The sequence below is a fragment of the Labrus bergylta genome, chromosome 11 (genome assembly GCF_963930695.1).
Source record: "Labrus bergylta chromosome 11, fLabBer1.1, whole genome shotgun sequence".
NCBI lineage: Eukaryota > Metazoa > Chordata > Actinopteri > Labriformes > Labridae > Labrus > Labrus bergylta.
In genome coordinates this window covers 12,652,423-12,675,426 of record NC_089205.1, presented here as the reverse complement: position 1 = coordinate 12,675,426, position 23,004 = coordinate 12,652,423, and the positions used below count along the sequence as shown (strand labels likewise).

The 23,004-nt window shown below is 41.2% G+C and overlaps 2 protein-coding genes across 8 annotated transcripts; one reads left to right on the top strand and one right to left on the bottom strand.

The window, feature by feature from the left end:
- Positions 1-47: 47 nt before the first annotated feature.
- On the top strand, positions 48-3,076 carry slc19a3a (solute carrier family 19 member 3a). Its single transcript, XM_020641758.3, has 7 exons — positions 48-391; positions 761-996; positions 1,111-1,624; positions 1,713-1,791; positions 1,891-2,083; positions 2,190-2,331; positions 2,445-3,076. Exons 1-7 carry the CDS (start codon positions 245-247, stop codon positions 2,595-2,597), a joined length of 1,464 nt encoding a protein of 487 aa, XP_020497414.1. The 5' UTR covers positions 48-244; the 3' UTR covers positions 2,598-3,076.
- On the bottom strand, positions 2,796-23,004 carry agfg1a (ArfGAP with FG repeats 1a). 7 transcript variants are annotated; one of them, XM_065960682.1, is made up of 14 exons: positions 22,676-23,004; positions 16,099-16,192; positions 13,907-14,022; positions 13,107-13,272; positions 12,262-12,424; positions 11,048-11,167; positions 9,436-9,507; positions 8,051-8,257; positions 7,308-7,479; positions 7,029-7,108; positions 5,611-5,733; positions 4,176-4,328; positions 3,870-3,964; positions 2,796-3,659 (listed from the first exon to the last, which is right to left on the bottom strand). In XM_065960682.1, exons 1-14 carry the CDS (start codon positions 22,840-22,842, stop codon positions 3,600-3,602), a joined length of 1,788 nt encoding a protein of 595 aa, XP_065816754.1. In that variant the 5' UTR covers positions 22,843-23,004; the 3' UTR covers positions 2,796-3,599. The 7 variants fall into 7 exon arrangements, with proteins under 7 accessions (XP_065816754.1, XP_065816752.1, XP_065816755.1 ...); XM_065960680.1 differs by having other exon boundaries at positions 4,176-4,332; positions 5,612-5,733; XM_065960683.1 differs by having other exon boundaries at positions 4,176-4,332; positions 5,612-5,733; positions 9,475-9,507.

The window sequence follows — 23,004 nt, the reverse complement described above, 5'->3', positions numbered from 1 at the left end:
ATTAGTGGGGTATAAGTTTGATAATGAAGTCCACAGATTTGTGTGGATGCCTGATTAATTTGTGACTCATGTTGGGCTGAGGTGGATGTGACCTCAAGGCTGTGCTGCTCTTTGACCGGGTTGTTGATTGACAAACCGAGCTCAATGCTCAGACTACTTCAGGTGTTTCTAGCACGAGGAGGCAAGACGGAAAGCGTAACAAAAGGAGACACGCACCTGACACGAGTGTTAAAAATAGCTGAAGATGGAGGCAATGAGAAGGTGCAGGGCAGACTGGAGGTATCCCACTACTCTTCTGTGCGTGTATGGATTCTTCAGCACAGTTAAACCACTGGAGCCTTTCATGATCCCGTACTTGACAGGACCAGACAAGAATCTGACAGCTGAAGAGGTACAGACAAACACTTTAGACAAATGGCTTGAGAAGATCTTAGCCCAGAGGCATATCATAAAATAACTCAGTCAAAAAAAGGCAACCATTGCTTTGTGTGATGCAGCCTTGATAGTTTTGTGGCTTTGATCCCAATACCTTAAAAAGCTTTTAAAAGGTCTTTTTGTACAAGCATAAACAACATGCACACGTTTTATTGTAACAAAACAACCAAGATGCTTAGTCACAGTAAATCTTTATAACTTGAGTGGTAAAATCCATTCAAGGTTATGAAATGCTCGATTTCTTATCAGAAAGCAATCTAGTTTCCTTGTTACATGTAATTGCTTTTGACAAGCATTTATTTATCTCCTGATGTTTTCTCATTAGGTTAACAATCAAATATTTCCAGTGTGGACATACTCCTACCTATCTGTGCTTGTGCCTGTGTTCCTGCTGACTGACTGGCTGCGGTACAAACCTGTGGTGGTGTTTCAAAGTTTGGCCCTCTTCATTACCACAGCGATGATTCTCTGGACACAAAGTGTACAAGAAATGCAGGCCATGCAGTTCTTCTACGGCATGGTGACCGCCAGTGATGTGGCCTATTTCTCCTACATCTACAGGTTATGCACGATACTAGCTTTAAGGGCACTGGTACTAGAGGGTGTCAGGGTTTTTGAATGTAATGCTCTGAAAAAAAAACCAGACGTGACATTTTGAGTGTGTTGTTTTTACAGTGTGTTAGATCTGAAGCGGTACCGGAAGGCCACCTCTTACTGCCGCAGTGTCCAGCTACTTGGGTTCACAGTGGGCTCTGTTCTGGGCCAGCTGCTTGTAAGCTTCAATCTCATGTCCTACAACAACATCCTGGTATTCACTCTAGTTCTCACCGCCATCGCTTTCCTGTTTGCTTGCCTCCTGCCAATGCCAGAGCAGAGCATGTTCTTTCATCGCAGGCAGAAAGCAGTGACAGAGGGCACAGAGACGATTGTGGTTGCTAAAGAGCACGTTCATCGATCAAAGGAATCCTTGGATGAATTTAGAGTGGAGAAAAGAAGAGAAACAGAGGATGTAAAAGAGCTTGAGGATAAGGAGCGTGCTGAGTCAGTAGGTGCTGAGAGCTGCGGTAACGTCCTCCTCCAGCTGTGGAGGGATTTCCGTCTGTGCTATTCAACCAGACAGCTGCTCTACTGGTCAGTGTGGTGGGCAATGGCTACATGTGGCTATAACCAGACCGTCAACTACGTGCAGGTCAGTTGTAAAAGCAACATTAACAGCACATTTGCACGATTGAGTACCACTAGATCACTCAAATCATCACTGCAATACCCTCCTGCAGGTGCTGTGGGAGCATGTGCAGCCTTCTCAGAACTTCACCATCTACAATGGAGGGGTGGAGGCTGCGTCAAGCCTGTTGAGTAAGCAACGACATATAAATGATTCCAATGGGGAATATGCTAAGAGTGTACTAATTTATTTCTACACCATAACTTAAAAAAAATCAATGTGTATTGCAGGTGCAGCCACATCCTACGGTATAGGCTTCACTGAGGTGAGATGGGAACAGTGGGGAGAGCTGGCCCTGGGGGGTTTCTCTGGACTTGGGGCAGCAGCACTCTTCCTCATGACCTTCACGGGCAACATCTGGGTCTGCTATGTCTGTTATATCATTTTCAAGTGCCTGTACATGCTGCTGATAACAATAGCAATGTAAGAGCCAACATGTTTTTAAACATCAGAAACAAAGCTCATTTTTATTTCAGGCAGAGCAGGAAAAAAAAGAGCTTAAACACGTGACACTGATACCTTCTCTTAGGTACCAAATTGCAGCTGACCTGTCAATGGAAAGATACGCACTAGTCTTTGGAGCTAACAACTTTGGAGCATTGGCTCTACAGACGATCATCACTTCTGTCGTGGTGGACAGTAGTGGGCTGGGCCTGAGCATCATCCCTCAGGTGAGTTGTCTGGTCAGCAAAATGTCAGTAAGGTCTTCTGTAGAAGTAGCAGAATTGTTTATAAGCCCAACACACGTGTAAATGTGTTAAAATATTGTGTGGTTTGTTTACAGTTCATCGTGTATGCCAGCTACTTCTCCCTCATCGCCGTCGTATTTTCACTCCGGGGACTCTATACCATTTGGAGAACGCAGAGAAGCAGCAAGGACTTGACGACGCCATCAGACAGAAATGAACCTTCGGACGATGAGGAACACAGGTTCTGAATAGAGGATCAGATGTGATACTCCCCGGCTGAGATAATCACTTGTGCTTTTGGAGGAGACGTGCTGGTTTAAAAAGCAGACAAAGCTTTAAAGTACAGACTGCAACACCACAAATGTTTATCTTCTTTTTCTTTTTATACAAAACAAATATACAAGATCTTTTTTTTAGAAATCCATATAAATGAAAGGTTTGGTCAATTATGATTACTTAAAATTCATTTTAATATATATATATACTGTATATATTTACATATTAACTTAAAATTCTCTAATACCCAATGTTAGTGGTTTTCAGTTCATCAGCCATTCCTGTTACCCACTTACGGATGCAGTGACAGTAGTTCAGAAGCATATTGTCCGGCACTCGGTCAGCAGGGCAGGGGTCAGCAGAGAACAAGCCCCCCCTGCTTGATCCTGACACAGCAGTCACTTTTTATTTTATCTATTGCCAATAAAACAAGCGTTTTGATTTTTTTTTATCTTAAGTGAGAATAAGTTTGCCTAAAAAGTATCCTGCACAAATACAGTTTGGTTGTTCACAAATACAGTAAATGGCAGTACCCATTAGCTTTTCCAAGCAATAGTTCTGTCTTAAATCTTGCGTGGTAAATACAAATACTGATATGCACAAAGAGCTCATAAAGAAAAAAATATGTACAGAATTGCAGCATAACGAATGGGATACACAGTATGCAATAACTTAAGATTTCAGCCAGTCCGATTATACATTGTGGTTCAGTAGAGGCCAGGCCAGTTCACAGGTTAAATAGAGAAGAGGGGATCAACCTCTCCCTCCGCACACACCATCAGTTTGTCTTGTAGCCGTTGTAAGTGTCAGCAGGACCGTCGTATTGTCATATTGTTCCATCTTTGACAAACTGTGATAGAAAATACAAATCCTTGCAAACATTGTGGTTTTAAAGCTACTTGTGAAACAAAACAGTGCAATAGGTGCAAGTGCTCCAGTTTTCGACCCTGTAGTGGAGCTGATTGGATGGATCGCTATAAGAAGGGATTTGTTGAAGAGCCTCCTGCTGGATATTGTGCAGATGGACCAGCACCCTGGGAGGGAGGGAAACAAACAAGGAAAACACTTACTTCACTTAGCACCCATTAGAGGGTAAAAAACACTATTCATGTCCAACTTTCATTTAAGCAGTCTTTTAAATTACAACAGCATAAATTACTTTCATTATCTGTATCAACAACGTAATGGTTCTGATGCTCATTCATTACTTAAAATGGAATATGCCATGTAACCCTTTCACTCACCAGGAAAGGGTTGCTAGAAACCATCTGTCCAGCCATAGCCTGTCCAAAAGGAGTCACAACCGGCTTTGCCTGGCCATAAGCTGGATATCCACCACCTGAAAGACATGTGATGTGATATAAATTCTAACAACAACAGAAAGATGGATGTCTTTGCTCATGTTAAAAAGCAGGAAACCTAATCTTGCACCAGGAGAGAATAGCCCTGATTCCAAACTGACACTGGTACCACAACATGATGACATTACAGTCATCAGCATAGTTATCAATGCAGATATATGTATCACCATGATCTACACACACACACACCATTGGGTTGCTGGGGATATGCAGGAGGCTGAGGGAATGGGGCCTGGCCAGGAAAGGGTTGCTGGAAGGTTCCACTAAAGCTGGTGGGGAGGTTGTATGCTGCAGCGTTTCCAAATCCAGCTGGCATACTCATGGAACCCATGCCAAATGAGGCTGCAAGACAGCAAGAGAGTCAATGGTTAAACAAGCCTGTGCAACACCTTTACATGTGAGCATTCATTTGATTTACTTCAAGATAATAACAGGAATTTAACAGGACACACACACTTTCCATTAAAATTGTGCTGGCACACATCAGCAGAAAACAAAACCTGATAATATTAACATGTTTATTTCATAAGCAGTTGGTTAGAAAGCAGCACACTGACGTGAAGTAAAATGAGTGAGCTGATAGACTAGGAACAACAGAACAGTCATTCAAAAAACAATAAGCACTAAAGAGATGTGATGACTGTCCCTTTAAGAGGTGAGCAACTGAACGTAACTCTGTGGTTATTAATGTGGCTGTCAATGCCAAAAACCCCACAGGAAAACAAGTCAGATTAACTGTGGTGAGTATGACAGCCAGCTGAAAATATCTGATATCTAGTACAAATGCAACATTCAATGCAATGCCATGACAGGATGACAATTTGATTTACAGCAGTTTAGAATTCGACTGAATGAACATGCATTTAAAAGAGAAACAGATGCTAGAGAAGCCATTATCAGTGAATCTATAGGGACCAGACAGTGGGGATTCTCCTTCAAAAAATAATGGACAACTATTACTGAGATAGATCAAGCTCAATGTTATTTCAATCACAATTAAAAATACAATTATTACAACCTTTCTCCATATGAACATGTACATATTTCGTGTTGCTTGGTCCATGTTTCTTTGTCAGGGCTTTCAATTAAGTCAGTTAAGATATTCATGAGGTATTAAATCCTCTTTGTGTTGTGATGACCTTTTTTTAAAAAAACCTTCCTATTAGATTTACAGGAACCCACAGCCAGAATAAAAAGGGACGCAGAGAGCAGAATTAGATCCTACCAAAGGCTGGAGGGTAACCCTGCCCATGAAGAACCCTAATCAAGTCTGTCCAGGAGGGCAAGAGCAATCAAAGGGGACTAAGTCTCAATGTCAGCACATTCCATGGTGTTTGAGCAATGCTACTTTTTCTGCCCATTCTGACAGTGAAAAACATTTGTGTTCAGCACTCTTCTTATAATTTCTAGTTATCTTTCTCTTCTCCCTGATTGGTGCCTGAGGCTTATTCACTGCTGAGGCAAGGCAATGGTTGCCATTTAGGTTGTGCAAGGAAAGACACTTTGTCATGAACCTTAATTTCTCACAGAAAAGCAGATTTATATCACTAATTAAATTGCTAGGTTAGTTGAATTGTAGGTGTAATACACATTCACTGACACACAAAACACAAACAGAACACACCTGCTGCTGCTGCTGCTGCTGCTGCTGCAGCCATGTTTGCACTTCTGCCGTTGCTCTGGAATGGGTTGGTGGGAGTTGCTGCAGGGGCTACTCCAGCAGCTACAAACGGATTAGTTGACTGAGCTGTTGAAAGAGACATCAAGTCACCTACAGGGCGCACTCACACTAGGACCAGCTGCCCTGTACCGTGCTGAAGCATGATGGTCCCCCCCCCCTTCCCAGTCCCCCCCTGGCCTGCACTCACATAGCTCCAGGCCTATCTGGGCCTGAGCAAAGTTACCTCTGTACACATGTCATACCCTTATGTGTAGTGTTGGTGCACTCTGGGACTTTTTTTCTCCATGTGAGGAAATAGAATTTCTGCAATTTACATAATAAGGTTCAAATTCGTTTTCCCTTTTTTTTTAGCACTTCAAGATCCGATCATCACTAACGTGTGTGACTTGCAAGAGACACGATAAAAACAATAACAATGCTCAGTTATCATTTTGACATTTAAGTTGGCTTGATTGATTTTTGACACCAACTCATGCACTGAGAAACATGAAAGAAAACCTCAACATTTCCAGTAACTCTCATATTGCAGCCATAGACTGTTTGATAGCGGCACAGTGGATTTTTTCTCCAACAATGGAGATCAACACAGAGAACATGAGTGCAACTTCACTATCTTTGTGACTTATTTTGAGTCGCTTCGGTCAGATATAATCCTCTTACAATCCTGGATATCTCCATTAGTCAAACAAAACTGGACTTTGGGGGTCAAACGTGCTCGAGCACGGTACAGATTGCCTAGTGTGAGTGCGCCCACAGAGTACAGAGTTTGAAAGAACCATCAAATGAAAATCATATTTAGAAATGTCATTAAGAACCAGCTGTAGCAGAACTCTTAAGAATTGCCGACCTTCCGTTATGCTACACAGCATTGGGTGAGCATGATTTTCACTTTTCAACATTTTAATCTCCTACTTAAACAAGCAGATAAATCATTTCTCCCATTATCCAAAATGATCATGGCTAAATTCCTGCTGATTATTTAAGATCTGCCCATAGTCCCAATCAGTTAGATTAAATTATCTGCTGTCAAACTTTCTAAATACATCTGAGGAACCTAATAAACCAAAATTACCAGAACGGTGGCCTGGCTAAAAATACATTAAGAAAGGATATTGAGGAAAGAGAAATGCTTATTCATGTTAGACATTTGATTGTTGACAGAATGAAACATGCTACAGATTTAAGATTTACACCTTTTGATTACATCTGCAGCCTGCTAATGACTGGAACAAAACCTAAAGATTCATCAAGGAGTACCAGGTGTTGGTCCCTGTCAGCTGTAAAAATCAAACTCCCCTGTTCACATGGGGTTGTCTAAAAAAATCAACCCCCATCAGAAAACTGTCAGCACATTTGCTTACCTCCGAAACCTTGAGCCACACCAGACAGGACCTGTTGTGCGTGTGCTGTTGATACCCTGGTGTCTTGGCCAAACACAACCCTGAAACAAAGTCATCACAGATGCGGTTTAGGAAATCCACCAAAATAAAACCAGAGACCAATCCGAGTGATAGATGTGGTGTCACTGTGTTTTTGTAGATTTACACTCTTCTGGATGATACTGGATTTGGTTAACGAGTTTTAGAAGTCACCACAGCTTAGAGTTGAATAATGTCAGTGTGTTTGATGTAGTGTCTCACCCTTGTGATGCGTTGCTGGTGTTATAAACAGTGGCTGGCGGGGCTGGCGGGCTGAAGACTGTATCAAGCTCAGCTAGAGCAGCATAGCGGTCTCCGTCTGATTGCAGCTTCTGAGACACACTGCCTACTCCTGCCGGTGAGCCTGACCGAACTCCGACAGGAATACCACCTCCTGGAATAGAAGCACAGAAAAGGCTAGCAAGGTTAAGTCCAATTCGACTCGACTAATGCAGGAGGAAAATAGTCATTTCAAAAGACACAAACACAAGGTCCCGAGATAGCTGCCATATCAACCTATTCAAAGTAAAGGGGAATAAATACAGAGAAATACAGTTTGTGAAAAGTATGAAAAAAAAACAAATACCAGCCCAGGATTCACAGATGAGCATTGGTTTATAACCATGTGTGATTTAAATTCACCAATTAAGCAAATGCATGTAGCATTCATTAAAGCAAGGATCTATTTCCACCATATCCAGTGGTGTGTTAAAGGAGGCTGGTTCAGAAGCCCTGAGGCCTGGGGCCTGATTTTAAACATTTATTTTTTTTCTTTGTACATAGAAATGATAAGGTTATCAAGCCAAGAAATATGTGATAAAAGTATTGTATTGTGCTGTTCCTGCACAGGGAAGTAGACTCAAAGGAACATAACTCTACGGGCAAGATATGTTTCAGATCAAACAACCTGGTCGACCTCGTTCCCTACAAGTGAGATCTATGAAACAGGCTAGGCAGGAGTTTACCTTGCTCTGTTTTGGCAGAGCTTAACACGTTATCCAGGTCAGCCAGGGCTGCGTATTTATCGGCAGGGACGCTAGTACTCTGTACAACATCTCTGCCAGCTCCTGTGGAGTTACTCTGGGAGGAGGAACTGAAGGATCCAAAGTCAGCACTACACGATTTGGGGAAGTTGTCAAAATGTGCAAAATTGGCGTTTGCTGAGGCGCTACCTGTATGAAAGAGAGAGATTAAAAAAACATAAGGGGACCTCGAATTTTGGGGTTTTGAGAAACAACAGTAACAGGGTGGAGAGGGGGGATAAGAAGCTGCATGGACGGTGAAGTTGGGATGGAGTCAGGCTAGTAACCGTCATTTTCTATTGGGTTGTTCTTCACTTCTAAAAACATGTTCTCTGTATAACTGCACTATTCAAGCTCTCCATTCGTATATTACCTAAGGAATAATACCATTATCATGTAATAATGTCAGAGGCACAGGTGCTTCTCACCTTTGTTGATTGCCATGGTTATACCCGAGTTTAAAGGCACACTCACACTAGGCAATCCATATCGTGCCTAAGCACACTTCACCCCTAAAGTCCAGTTCATTTGACTATTGTGAGTGCTCCGATCAGTACACGTCCTTCGTCAGTACCCGTACCTGTGCTTAAGCAAGGTACGGGACAACTTTGCCTTGTCTGAGTGCGCCCTAACACTTCTGTGTCGGCAAAAATATTTTTTTAAGCTTGATAATAGCTCACTTTGCTAAGCGCCCTGTAGGAATCACTGAGTTCTGTAAATAGATCAATCATACCTAACATTTTGATAAAGGAAGCAAAGAACTAAGACTCATTAGTAGTGGTTTTTTAAAGCAGGAACAGCAACAACAAAAGATAAATAGCTTTTATCTTTTTCTGAAACAAACCAACAAACAAAGCCAATCCCATGCCAAGTCAGGTTCTTCCCCTTTAATATCTTTAACCTCTGGGTGCAGTTTGGATTCAATCAGAATAGAATTAAATTTAATTTCAGTCAAGACATCCACTGCTTCTGTACCATACAAAGAACTTACTTTCAGAAAATAGACTGAATTGGAACAAAGGGATATCTACATTATTTAATGTTCAACTATTACAGCTAAATGCTGAACAGATAACTCCAACACAGCATAGTCTTTGTGAGCCTAAAAGGAAGAGAAGGCACTTTTAGTCATTAGTCACAATGTTCAGCCAAACCAACACACATCTAGTAAGATGGTCAACTGTTGGTTAGAGTTACAGACACAAAAAAAGGGGCTACATGCTGGGACACACATTACATCCAAAGAGAAGAGGATCAGAGTGAATCTACATTAGAGACGGTGGAACGGGTGAAAGCTGCTAAGAGCACAAGCCCAGAGAGAGACTTACTGTGTGCACCCTGGAGAGGCAGGGCAGCGGCAAACTCACCCACACTGCGGCTGGATGAGAGCACAGTGAACGCTGGCAGCCAGAAATCAAAGAAGGGGGGGAAGAAATGGGGTAATGAGCAATGTAAGAAAGGGCGGAAAAACTAAACATGCGTGAACTAAACCAGAGGTAAAAAAAAACTAAAAAAAGCGTGAAGTCAAGGCAAAACAACTGCTGCAAAAGCAAAGGATGAAATACATGTGACATCGAATGGACAGCTTAGGGCAGATAGTAGAGTCAGTGTCTGTGAAAAAAGGATTATCCTACAAAGCCATGAGAGAGAAAGGAGCTTTATCCATCAAGGGGTAAGCATAGGAAAGAGATCACTGTGCAGCTCTACACCAAAACAGAATCGTCCAGCAGAGGGCACTGTAGTGCACCCATTTCTTAGAAGAGAGTAAGGAAACCTAGTTGGGGTGTTTGTGTAATACAGTCACTGTACAGTTTTTTAATGTTGTAGAGAGCTCAGGTGAAAAGGCCAGCCCCTTACAGGTGAGCAAAAACAAGTTTTAAATAACATGGTTCCTATTCATGTCATATCAAAGTGCATGAAGGGTTCAGAGAGGGACATGAGAACAGAGGTATGTTTGAGACAACAACATACCACATTCAAACACTAGCTTCATAAGCCAAGCAAGTTTAGACTAAACCACACTGCAAAAACACCTTATGTATAAGGTGAAGGTCGTATGAAATCTTTTAGATTTTAGAATCACTAGAAAATGAAGTATTTTCAACAGATCACATATTTAACACATTCATTCTCCCGGTAGCCTCGTGGTAAGTACATGTGCCTCGTGTACAGAAGCTGAAGTACAGAAGTCCTCGAAAGCGGGCGGCCAGAAGTTCAAATCCCACCTGTGGCTTCTTTGCTGCATGTTGTCCCCTCTCTCTCTGATTTCTGACTATATCCACATTTTTTGTGAAGTGTAAATGATGATCAGAGGGTAACCTGCATGAAATTACCACTCATCAGTCTAAAAGGAAGTTTTGAAAGTGTGTACAAATAGCAGCATGATAAAGATTTATTTTTGGGCTTTTATGCCTTTATTTAGAGACAGGACAGAGGATAGAGTCAGAAATCGGAGAGAGTGGGGTGCGAGATTTGGGAAAGGAACCTGGACCGCCAGTTTGGAGGCAATAGCCTCCATACATGGGGGGTGCGCACAAACCACTAGGCTACCCGCGCCCCAACTTTTGTTTCTTTTGAGCAAATCTAGAAAAACTACTTTTAGATTTCTTGCTTACTTTATGTTTTAGAACTGACTACTGAAACTACTAGAAACACAGAGGACATTCTAATCAGACACTTTTATAGACAGTGTGCATATTAAACGTTTTTAGAAGCACAGCATATGTATTTGAACAGTTTAAAAACAAACACTTTTTTCAGCATATTCAGTCCATTTTTGGTAAGAAAATGAGATGCTTAATGTGCATAAAAAAACCTTTGAGCATGCTGTTTGTGTTAAGCCTATATGAACGATACATATGTGCACATTATATCAGCTTGTCTTCATGTAAGAGTGATTTGTATGTTTGTAAGCTGTCCAGTGAAGAGAACTTGGTCTACCTGTATTAGAGGGATGGAAGGGGGCTTGGGATGCGGAGGGGAAACCACCTGTCGACCCAGACGTGCTCCCGAATGCATCAAAATTAGCAAAGTCTGCATTTGCGTTGGCATTCTGTGTCGCTGGAGGTGGTGTCAGGATGAGTGTCAGACATACAGATGAACAAAAAAAAAAAGCACAATGAGAAGACAACACCAGATGAGATAATAATAGAATGGATTTAAACGTATAAAGAAAAAAATGGACAACAAAACTCACAATGGATGATGCGCTAAATATAAAAGATAATCATAGAGTGACATAACCAGGTTTAGTGCATGGTGGATGAAAAGGCAGACAAGATAGTCTGTTGTTTACACTCTCCCATGAGTTACTGTCAGAAGTCCTTGTTGAGCACAGAGCAATGAGCATTGTGTGAGTGTAGCCCTAAACACACCATTCGTCTCGGGGGGGGGGGGTGAATCTGTGCCCATGTTTGAGGAAATGTGTGGCAGCATGTTAGTAACTGCACTCAGAGTGCGTCTTGATAGCTCTACGTGGGGGAAATGAGAGGATATTATCCTCCATGGAAGGCACACACTAATAGCCCTATGTTACAGGCATTAGTAGCCATGGAGATGTGTTCGTCTGTGGCATCACGAGCACTATTTCATAACATAAGTTATTCAAATCCTGGAGGTACATGGCTGCTGACACTTCTGATTCTGTACGTCCTGAAACTTCTGCCTCCGTCTCGCAGAGAAGGTAAATGGTACCCCACATCAATCAGCTCACAGCTGTCTCTGTAAACACCTTCAGCATTTTAAATATCTTCAACATAAAAGGGAAGTGAACTATTACAGCATCTGAATACTGTTCTACACAAGAAGAGGTAAACATACTTTTAGACACATTAGCTGACATTTATGATAATCTTCAACTGCAGTTAGATCCCTGTAGCATTTAACTTATGATCAATCATAAATGAAAACACGCATGCATATGACTTGTTGCCCATGGTTCAGACTAAATGACAAACATTTAGATATGCTTAAGGGACATTGCATTTATTGCTCATTTCCTGCATTTCCTCATCACTTTATGTCTCAGCATGCCACTTTCCTGTGTTTAATGCCAAGTTGAGAGGGTATTTTCTAACTGTTGAAATTCCCCTGCACAGTGTCGAAACTCCTGCCTTAGATATTTTTACTTGATCACACACGCATGTGTTCCTTACTTGAGTGGCTGTTGAAATGTGCAAAGTTAGCAAAACTGGAGCTGGCGCCTGCATTCATGTTGGGCGGGGGGGCAAAGATGTCTCCACCCAAATCACTGAGGAGGTCAAACCTCTTGTCATGGAACTGCTGTGGGTGGCTTTGTCCACGGCTCACCACTGGAGACTGGTGGAGACAAGACACAGATTTCATTAAAGCTGCAGGTATGTGTTGATCGATGTGCAAAAGACTGTGTACATCTGACTTTTTGAAACTGATTGTAGGAGTCACTCTGTGGCTAAAAAGTGCTTTTACATTCATATAAAAGCAGAAATAAAAACAATTGGGGATAATAGTCAACCAATAACAGTAATATTAATCAAAGTTTAAAGCCTGAAAACATGGCTTCTTCTAACATGATTAAAATAAATCACTCAGTGCTAATGATTCCTGGTAGACACAAGTTTAAAGTTTGTAGACATAAAAAAAAATAAAAAAATTTGGAAGTCACTTATTGCAACAATCAAAACCTCAGAATTCCTCTTTATCAGGCAGACTCAGTCATCTCTTGCTGCTTTCAAATCATTGCAAACAAATGACTCAGACTGACATATTTTCCACAGGAAATCTAAGGCACAAACTGAACATTTATTCCTGTGTCTTAAATGCTTTAAAAAAATACTGGGAGAACTTTAATGCTCTGATATGTTTCTTTAACGGTGAATATAAGAGTTAATTTGTCATAATACTCAGGATGTCATACTTCAAGTAATCCATTTATTTTACCTCAGCTGCAATAAAACCCTTTGCCAATAAATGAAAATTCAACATGTGTACTTTCTTGTGTACATACTGAAACAAATCTCACTTGATTAGGTGGGGTGTTCTTGTTGAGGTGCAGGGAGGGGGCAGAGTCCCCCAGCAGGGACTTAAGTGGTCTGACCTCAGGAGTGCTGCTGGTGCTGCTGTTGGAGGAGCCAGAGATGGAAGCATGGACGGATGCCACTACCTTGGCCTGCTCGGGTGGTACGTACCTGGCCAGACAGTTCAGATAACAGGTGTTACAATAAACTTTACGCCAAGCAAGAAAGGGAGAAGAGAGGGGCCCATGTGAGGGAAAGTGGCTGTGTGTAGTAAGTCTCGTCCAACTCAAAGCAAACACTTTCACATCATCACAGCCTTAACTTTCAGGTGTTACCTAATAATCAATTTGAGGAACAACATTCCTATTAATGATGCATCAAAGAACATCATTAAACTAATATCTACAAGTGGTGAGCAGTTGAGTCTTCAATTGCAAATATTCAACAGACAGGCACTTGTTCAGCCATGTTTGCCTTCACTTTTACTTGTCTTAACTGCACCCATTAGTCAACACAGTCAGCATCCATAATGGGAACTTTTGAGTGGGACAACTATACTTAACTTGCATAGTTGTACTAAATTAACCTGTAACCTCATGGAAAAACTGCATCTTGCACATAAAGCAGCTTGACTTTCAAAACCTACATTCTTTGCCTTTATCTGCCGGCTTGCTGGAGACTAACTTCTGTGAGCTGCTTGGTAGACATTCCAAACCAGAGAGAGAGAGAAACACTGGCAAAGCCGCTTGTCCGCACAGGCAGAGGATAATTCATATATTTGCAATGTGTGCAAAAACTAACTGACCATCTCTTCTTCTCATATTTCTCCTGAAGGAACTCCTTGACTTTCTGTGGTTCCCTGAAGTCTGGTATTGAGGAGGTCCTGTCGTCATAAAGGCCCAGCCAGATCGGCTTACACACCTGGAACAAAACAGAGCAGGAGAGGAATGACAGGATGCGTTATGTGCGTTATCAAAGTGATGATGGCGTGGTTCAGCCTTAAAGCCTGTGAGTGCAGGTTAAGATCGAAAGAGCATTCAGTCATATTTGGGAGAGGTATGCCATGTTGAATAGTTGTTAGGTGAAAAATCTGTCTTATCCTCACCTTTCTCTGACCTTGGCTTGAGAGTATTTGTAAAATATTTTAGGCAACATGCATGTGTGCCTTAAGGATGCTGCACTGTAGAGTAAGGCACTGCTAGACTTTCAAGTTACTGTACATACATCAGATGTTATTTCTTTAGCTGGTTTTGGTCCATATGTGCAGCGACACTGAATGCACATGAATGATCACTCTATTTTTAATGATCAGGATCGTAATTCTTCAACTGTAGGACATACAGTATATAAAGTGCATTGAGTTTCAGCTGTTTTTTTTTACTGTCAAATGCTCTCAACCTGAGGGAAGCAGTACTTTTATAGCAGCCTTGAAGGATGTATGCATCATCTCTAGCCTTGAGTCTCATGTATATGTGCCTGCCCTGACACTTTGCTTCAGCTTTTAATAGGCTGTACTTCCCAGGTGGCATTGCTCTATTTCATACATCGTTTACCAGAACTGGCTAGCGAGTGAGAGTGTTTCTCTGTGTGGTACAAATAGTGACACTTTGGGGCTGCAGACTTTTCAAAGAGACTCTCACCTCAAACCATTTGTATTATTTGACATTTTATTTCTTACTTTGATCTATTAACACTTTGTAATATGGTTGAAAAATGTAACGTTGCCTGATCAAGTAATTTCTGTTTACATTTTCAACTTAAGAAAAAGGCGAGTAATACTAGTAGCCTTGAAGAATTCTATTGATTTCCAGCGCTGTCCTGAACTTGTTGGCGCAATAATACCCAGAAGAAAAAAGATGTTCATAATGTTCAAAACTAGGCATGCATTCATTTAGTGCAGAAAAAACCCAGAGAGAGAGAGAGCGATAGAGAGTAACCATCTTATTGAAATGTACTTTATCTTCTAATGGCAAAGTTGAGGCTCACAACCCTGTCTTACTCGCTTTGGATAACATGATACTAAACTAATTGCCAACTTCCACATCCATCAGACACAGGGCTCAATGTAATGATCCCAGTGAAGACAGCTGCCTGATTACCTGATGAAAGTATGTCGCAATATGATACAATGCACCCAATGTTAATGAGAACTAAAACATTAAACCCAGAAGTTAATGTTTTTAGTTGTTGGGCCAAGAAAACACACTACAAACAAACAAACCCCAATGAACAACACACACGGCTTTTGAATTGTCCACAGGCATTAGCCTTAATGCTAAAACCAACAGTTATTCAGACCAGTAAAAGAAAAGAAAGATAGTAAGGCGCTAGCACTGCTATCGTTAACTACTGTAAAATACAGATTATTCATTTTAAAAACATAAGGTAGCAATATTCAATCTAGATAATATGTGGACAAAAGCTAAATGTGTCTTTATTCCTTTAAAAAGCGTACAAGCTTGACATATTTTTCCATGTTCTTATCTCAGGCCTTGGCCTGTGACGGGCCAAAGTGCTTGGCTAAATCCCAAACTCCACAATCGCAGACTTTGAGGCATATTACCGGTAAGTGGGTGAGTGTTGAGTGTCTTCCCACTGTGAATGAGGGCTCTGATGCAAACTTTTCAATGGCAAATTACACACTTTCCGTAAGTCTGCATATCTACTGAATTTTTGTTGGACTTACCCAGAGCTTACCTCTAACTTGGTGACGTGGAGGATGTGGTCGTACAAAATGTCTATCTCCACGTAAATGAAATGTACTCATGTATGCTTTTTTCTGTAATTCTGTAAATCTTTCTATACGATTTTCATAAATTACAGAAAATGCTTTACAAAAAAGCATACATGTTGGATTGACAGCAGATAAAGGATATAACAAGGTAACATAAAAAGAGCCAAACTCCAATGGACAGTCTGTATAGCACACCTGGTGAAGCTGCAGGAGAGTTGACCTCAGCCTTAACAACTGTGACAGGGCGGAGTCACCATGCTCACCTCATTTCCATGTTTCTGTAGGAACTCGATTTCCTGTTGTGTGAAGGTTGTCATGGAGATCGACTTGACTCTGTGGGGTGGATTCAGCCCTCGTCTGTGGGTGGAGAAATGGAAACAGGGTTCAATCTAATCTAGAGACATTGGTGACGACAGCTGGACAATCTCCAGATCCAAGCTCACAGGACAGCGTCTTTTAATTAGCAACAAAGTGACAGGCTGGTACGACAGAATCACAGAGAGAAATGACAGAGACAAACACTCAAAGGACAAGACAGGGAGTGAACAGAACAGTAGGAGATGGGTGAAACTCTCTGCTAATTGCCATAGCCTGAACTGAGGCTGTCAGCACAGTGACAGAACGAGTGATCTCCCTTAATATAGAAACTTCCATTATGAAGTAACACCCATTAGACCACACAAGCCTGGCTCAGATTCCTCCGAAGGTCACAGCTAATGCCACAACGGCCACAATTAAAGACGCCTCCTAGCTTTAATGGTTGAAAGAGCCAGCATCAGGCTATTATATTAAGCTGTAGGCATGCTTGTAAGTGAAAATGCAATGCTGGCTTCAAGGTCGCAACATGTTTTGTCTGTGAAGGTGACCAATCAGCATCAGTTATGCAAGCAGATTATTTTAACTGCGAGTGAGATTGCTGAGCCGCTGGAAGATGGAAAAGGCAACTTATTTAAATATTATAAACTGGAACACTAGTACAGTGACTGTAAGGCCACTAGCCAATCAGATCAATTCCATTGAGGCTGATAATTCAAATATCATTAAGATTCCTTTTGGAATAAAATGTGACCTTAAATATCTGTTCCCCTTTTTGTCTTTATCTGCCTTCTAGCAAATGCATGTCAGCAGCACAAGGTTAGCAGCTGCATTCCTCTATCAGGGTCCTTGACAGTATACAACAAGTATAACACGTACCCCAATTAGGAGAAAAGTCGATCTTCTCCGTCTTCTGCCTGCTCCACTTTTCAGAAATGTGTACTAATGTGTTCTCATACAGGCCGTTCCCTTAATGAAATCACAAAGGGAAGTTACCCCTCCCCCAGGTGTGTGAATATATTTAGGTGCAAATATAACAGCTGACAAATCTGGTTGACTCTCTGGTGGATAAAAAATGTCACACTAGTGGAGCGTTATTGTACTTCACTTACATGTTGGCCAGCATATTCACAGATGTCCATGAATCATTAATAAGCTAACATCAGCCAGTATACTGGCCAGGTGGGTTTATCTCTAGAGCTCATAGTGCTACTATTCACTACCAAAACATGTAAACATGTCCCAAACATGTTTAAGTAGGGCATATAACAAAGTGAATCTGTAGTAGCTATTTATGACTTACTTTAACAAACTTGCTCAACTACCCCAGTTTCTCCAAGCTTTTCAAAGCCTTTCTTTAACTATTGGGCTATGTTTCCAAGTTCTCTGATCAAGCAGCTGTTCCTTTTACATATTTTAATATCATTTTGCTCACAATGGCTGTGAAACCTCCCTTGTGACTTTCTGATTCAGCTCGTCTGGCAAATGGGTGGGCCTGCAGGTTAAAGAAATATTTTTTTATCATTTTAGTGTCATTTGTCCTGATATTATTTCCAGCACCAGCAGCACTCTTCAACAAAGACGTTGATCTAAAAGCAGACACAGAACATAGAGCTTCACTTGACTTTTCTGCTGTTTCTGTGTGAACTATTTCCACTGTTCCACTCTCATGGTGTACTAAAAAAAAAACACCAGATACACATACTGTTTTTCTGTCATGACATGTTTAAAGAAGTCTTGCTGCACACTCCTCCTCAAGGCACCTTAAGGTGTGGCAGAACCACCACACTTGGAAATTAGATCCACAGTGTAACTATTACAAACACAACGTAATACACATAGGAGTCAGCTCCTAAAGGCGGTGAAACACTAGACAAGTGTGCTGAATTATTTACTTCTGTTACCCCTGACAGAACATGTTCTTATCTCCAACTTTTCTTTTCACATCCACCAATCAGCTGGCTGTTCCTTAAGCAACAAATATATTGTTAACAGTTTAGACTGTCAATGAATAAATAAGTCCACACTGTCTGTATGGTTTCTTCAAACTGGCTGAGTCAACTTGCTTCAAGACGAAAGAAACAGAAAGCAGATACGAAGTGAAATATCCCTGCTGAATCTAGAACAAAGTTTTACATAGCTTTACCTCAACATGCAAAGGATCCATTGGATCTACTCGAGTTGTTTCCAGGTGTAACACTTTGTCAACTACAGGCGAAATGTAAGAAACACCTCTGTTGTTCATTCTTTACAGGATCGGCCATGAAAAGAAACACTGCTTTAACACAAAATGGTTCAATAGAAAAAAATGATAATGCTGAATGATAAAGACTCTTTTTCGTTAAGATAAATCTTGGAGTGGTGATGGCCTAGTGGTTAGGTGGTGCCCCATGTACGGAGGCTATAGTTCTCTCCAAGTGGGTGGCCTGCGTTCAAGTCCGGCCTGCGGCTCCTTCCCTGTATGTCATTTCCCACACTCTCCCGATTTCCTACTATCCTATCAAATAAAGGCACAAAATAGATCTTTAAAAAAAGATACATCTTAACATCTAAAAGGTGATTATAATACAATATTAGATTTATCCCTACCCAAATTACCACAAAAGTTCTTCAAGAAAGTAGAGGATTGAGAGTGTGAGCCCTGCGGTAGATAAGTGATAAGATCCTACAGTACAGTCTCATGAAGATGAAACTAGGTCAGATACAGTGAGAAAGCTTCCAAGCCCTGAAGGTCTAAAATGAAGGCAGGATCTCTACACAGTTGTTCAATAATGGTTAGCTGATACAGGTCTTTTTTACGTGTTTGTTCATTTGCAGTTAGAATGCATTAAACACATTAAATACATTTCATCTGCCTACCTTTTTAATTCAATATATTTCTCATCTTACACACAAATGGTTAAAGTGGGAATCATATTACAATCATCTCACATCGAGAAACATAAACTGTCAGGTGCTTCCTCTGGTCTGGACTCCAAGGTTTTACTGAGCCAGGTGTTCAAATGTTCTACAGTCCCACACACTCCTATTTTGGCAGAACAGATTAGTCATACAAAAGTGAGTGTATTCAGACAGCAGTTAAATCATTAGGATAAAATATAGAACTAATAAAACAGCTTCATAAATCTGAATCTTTTACTCGTCTGCAGTTTGTGAGAGAAACAGAAACAATGTTATCACCTATTTTCACCTCATGTCTATTGGATAGAATAGAGTGACAGTCATAGTATCACATATTGCACAGTGAAATAATTATGACCTAGGCGCTACTGTGCATCAGACCAGCTCATTTGCATACTGTATCAGCTCCGGGGTGAAAGAAACTGGCAATGGTAAGTCTCAAAAGAGAGGAGGGGCGATGCACCATCCTTTTGTTTCTTCATAAAATGTGCACAAAATGCTCGCTTTTACAATTGATCCAGTAATTTACTCATGTTTTATCACTGAAAATGCTGACTCTGCAATGTCATGGCTTCCAGTTTTATCTACAGCGCTTCATAGACACAGTGACTTTTTTTTTTGTTGAGAAATCAAATGTCAGGGTCAAAGGGAAAACCAAACATGCTCATTTTCACAGTTCAAGTCATATCTGCTAACTTGCCAATGATTAATATTATCCCAGGCAGTTGGTGCCAGTGACACCTTCTGACCTATTTGTTATTCTCTAGTCTCATGCTCGAGCCCTGCTTACTCAGGAACACACAGGCCAAGTGGGGTTACTTCCTGCCTTGAGCAATTCTCTAGAAAGAGACATTGTGCATGGTGTTCCTCCTGGGAACGCCTCCACCTTCATAAGGAATGTGTTTACATTGGAGATTCCAACTCCACCCATTTAACAACCTGAAACTATGTGGGGGAGACGGTTGTGGTGGGTATAGTCACTCTTAATCAGTTAAACACTGTTAATACCTCAAATTAAAATGGAGGGGGGGGGGAACTTGAATGGTTGTATTTGCATTCTTCTGTTATATGAACTGGTTAGAACTTTAAACCAGAGACATAACCTTACTTGGTAAATACAAACTGTATAGAGAGATAGCTTTCTCTGTTGATGGAATCTGCTTTCCAAAATAAAACAAACCCTTCCCTGTGCTAATGAAAAAAAATCTTAGAGCGTGTACTTCAGACAATAATTATAACAACGTATCAGATCTGAGCATGAGTCAAGGAAAGTTCTCACAACCGAAATACGTTTGCCTGACTTGAACTAAAAGGAAAGAGAGAGGTAAGCCGTGACCTCTCTGCCACATCCTGTGGCACATGTCACAGCACATGCTGCTGATGTAGCAGCACAGTCGGGCCATACCACTTCCTGAGTCTACAATCACACCAGGCTTCCTGTGTACAGGAATCCTTTCAACCACACACTCTTCTTTTGCAAATGAAATTCCAAACAACAGCAGCATTAATTTGTCTGCATAAAGTACACGAGAGAATTGCGATCTGAAGCTATAAAAGAAGTCAATTAACTGGCATAACGGCTTTAATACCATAGGGTAAGCAGATGGGGAAATTCACAGAGGAGTCCCAGTGGACCCACTGGTGAAGTGAAATAGAGGGCAAACTCTGCCCATCAGCAAACACATTATTAATCTCGTTCTATCAATTCTACAGTAAAAAATATCTATATTTCAAGTGGAGACAAGCAGATTAAGGTCACAACATGGTCTGTATATGAAGTAAAGCGTGAAGAACAAGAGGTGGGACATTTGCATACAGTTTCCATCTGTTTCACTGTAAACATAAAAAAGGTCATTTAGGAATTACTGAGCAACAAATATTTCCGTCTCCATTGGAACATTATATTCATTACTCACCAACGGAAATTATATTTTGATTAAGCATTTAGAAGGACCTACGTAGGCTGCTTACTGTCCGAACGAGGACAGAACAGGACGGAAGAATGAGCAGTCTATTAAGTTACCAGTTAACAGCAAACTGCCACTTTGCTCTCCTTAAATGTTTTCATTCACAAAGGCTTGTGATAAGTAAATATATGTGATAGGTTAAGGAAAAAAAAAAACCCAAGGTAAAACTATGTAGCTATAGCTATAAACTATCCAGGTCAGAGCGGGGCTTCATGGGAAAGAGAGATACAATTCTGAATTTAAACAATTGTGTGAGAACATTGTGTTGCTATGGTTGGTAACCAGTTTTAAAATCATCTGAACAATGAAGTGCAACTACACTCCTTCTTCAAAGACGCTGTACAGAAGGAAAACTGAGCCGCAGTAGTAATTAATGTGTATGGGAGGCATATTGCATAGTCTGTGAACCAGATGTCAATACTCAAACGACGAGGAGTGCTGTAATCATTCTTCAGAGAAGCGTTATTATGTGCAGATTACCACAATGTCATGCTATGTCAGATACATAAGGGAAACAATACCTCAAAACAGAATTGGGGTGTTAATTATGCAAAAGATTGAAAAAAATGATCTATAAAAATCATGCATTCATTTGTCATTACCCCACTTTAGATTTCATTTTACATGTGGCTGACATCACACACAGACACACACACACACCAGCCAACATGCAACATCTGACGGCTGAAGTGAGGTGGGATATCTTAAGCTGAATAAGAAGAAATGGAATGCATCACTAATCCCAAAATCACAGGCTACAGATGCTTGGTTACACAACTGCACAGCAAAGCTTTAATTCAGTCAGGCAAACGCTGTCTAACGTCGCACCATCGAGCAAGACTAAAAGCATCACTCTGGATATATCACACTGTCGCTAGAGACAAATGGCGGATAGAAGTGGTTCAACAAGGGGGTCAGCGTTGCAAGAGCGCATTGCTAATGCTGCTACATTTGTCATTGTGCATCTAGATTATTAAAGTCTTTATGAATAAGATTACTACTACATTATAGTTTATGATAGCGTCAAACATCAGGATGTCATTGTCAGTCACAACTAGATACTATGAGGCTATTCCACGTCCAACATGTGACTAGTAACATTTAGCAACAAACAAACAAACAAAAAAAGCTTAATTATTATTCCCTTACAATGGTTGTTTTAAGTACAATAACAAGTCGCTGCATCAAACAATAGTAGATATGAAAAATGGAGCATTTGATGTTCTTTCCATGTGTATTTGTATTCAGGAGGGTAACAATAACCGCATCAGTAAGCTTAGTTATTGGTGCTTCCAGTGGTTACAAGTGTAGCAGCTGGTTACTCCTGACTTATCAAGTAGACTAGACATAGCCTGCAAGATCATCTCACTTTGGCTAGCACTGAGAGCTAAAGTTGGCCAGTATCTAGGGTGGTTGCTTAGTTAGCTTGCTCTGCTAAACACTGACACCCCTATGCACCCCGCCCAACACTGCAAGACAAGACAATGTCAAAGTAGCTGAACTCCCACTGGCACAACTGGATGACTAAGTACCGTTAGCTAGCGCTAGTTCGGCTAACTGGTTTAAGATTCCGCATGTGGCTAATTGGAGGAAACCAACGCGTTATGTCGTCTGCGCCATGTCTACGCTAAAGGTCACTGAGCGACAAGAAACTTACAGGATGCCAGAGCAGGAGGTGCAAACGAAGGAGCCCACGGTCATATTGGCATAGGTTGGGCCGCGCTGGTCGCAGTCAAAGCACTTTCTGTTGGGAGGCAAACTCGTCATTTCTCTCAGCATCTTCAGGTGTTTCTCCTCTTGTTTTCGTTTTGCACTCGCCGCCATGGTGAGGGGATGTACGGCAGGGTTACGTTAAGTCAGGGAAGACTGGAGGGTCTGCTACACCTAAAAAACAAAGGTCTGCTGCCAGTCCGTGCTAATGACAGGGATGGAAAGGGTAGCTCTGTTGTCAGGGGGTGGTGGTGGTGTTGGTGGTGTTGGTGGTGG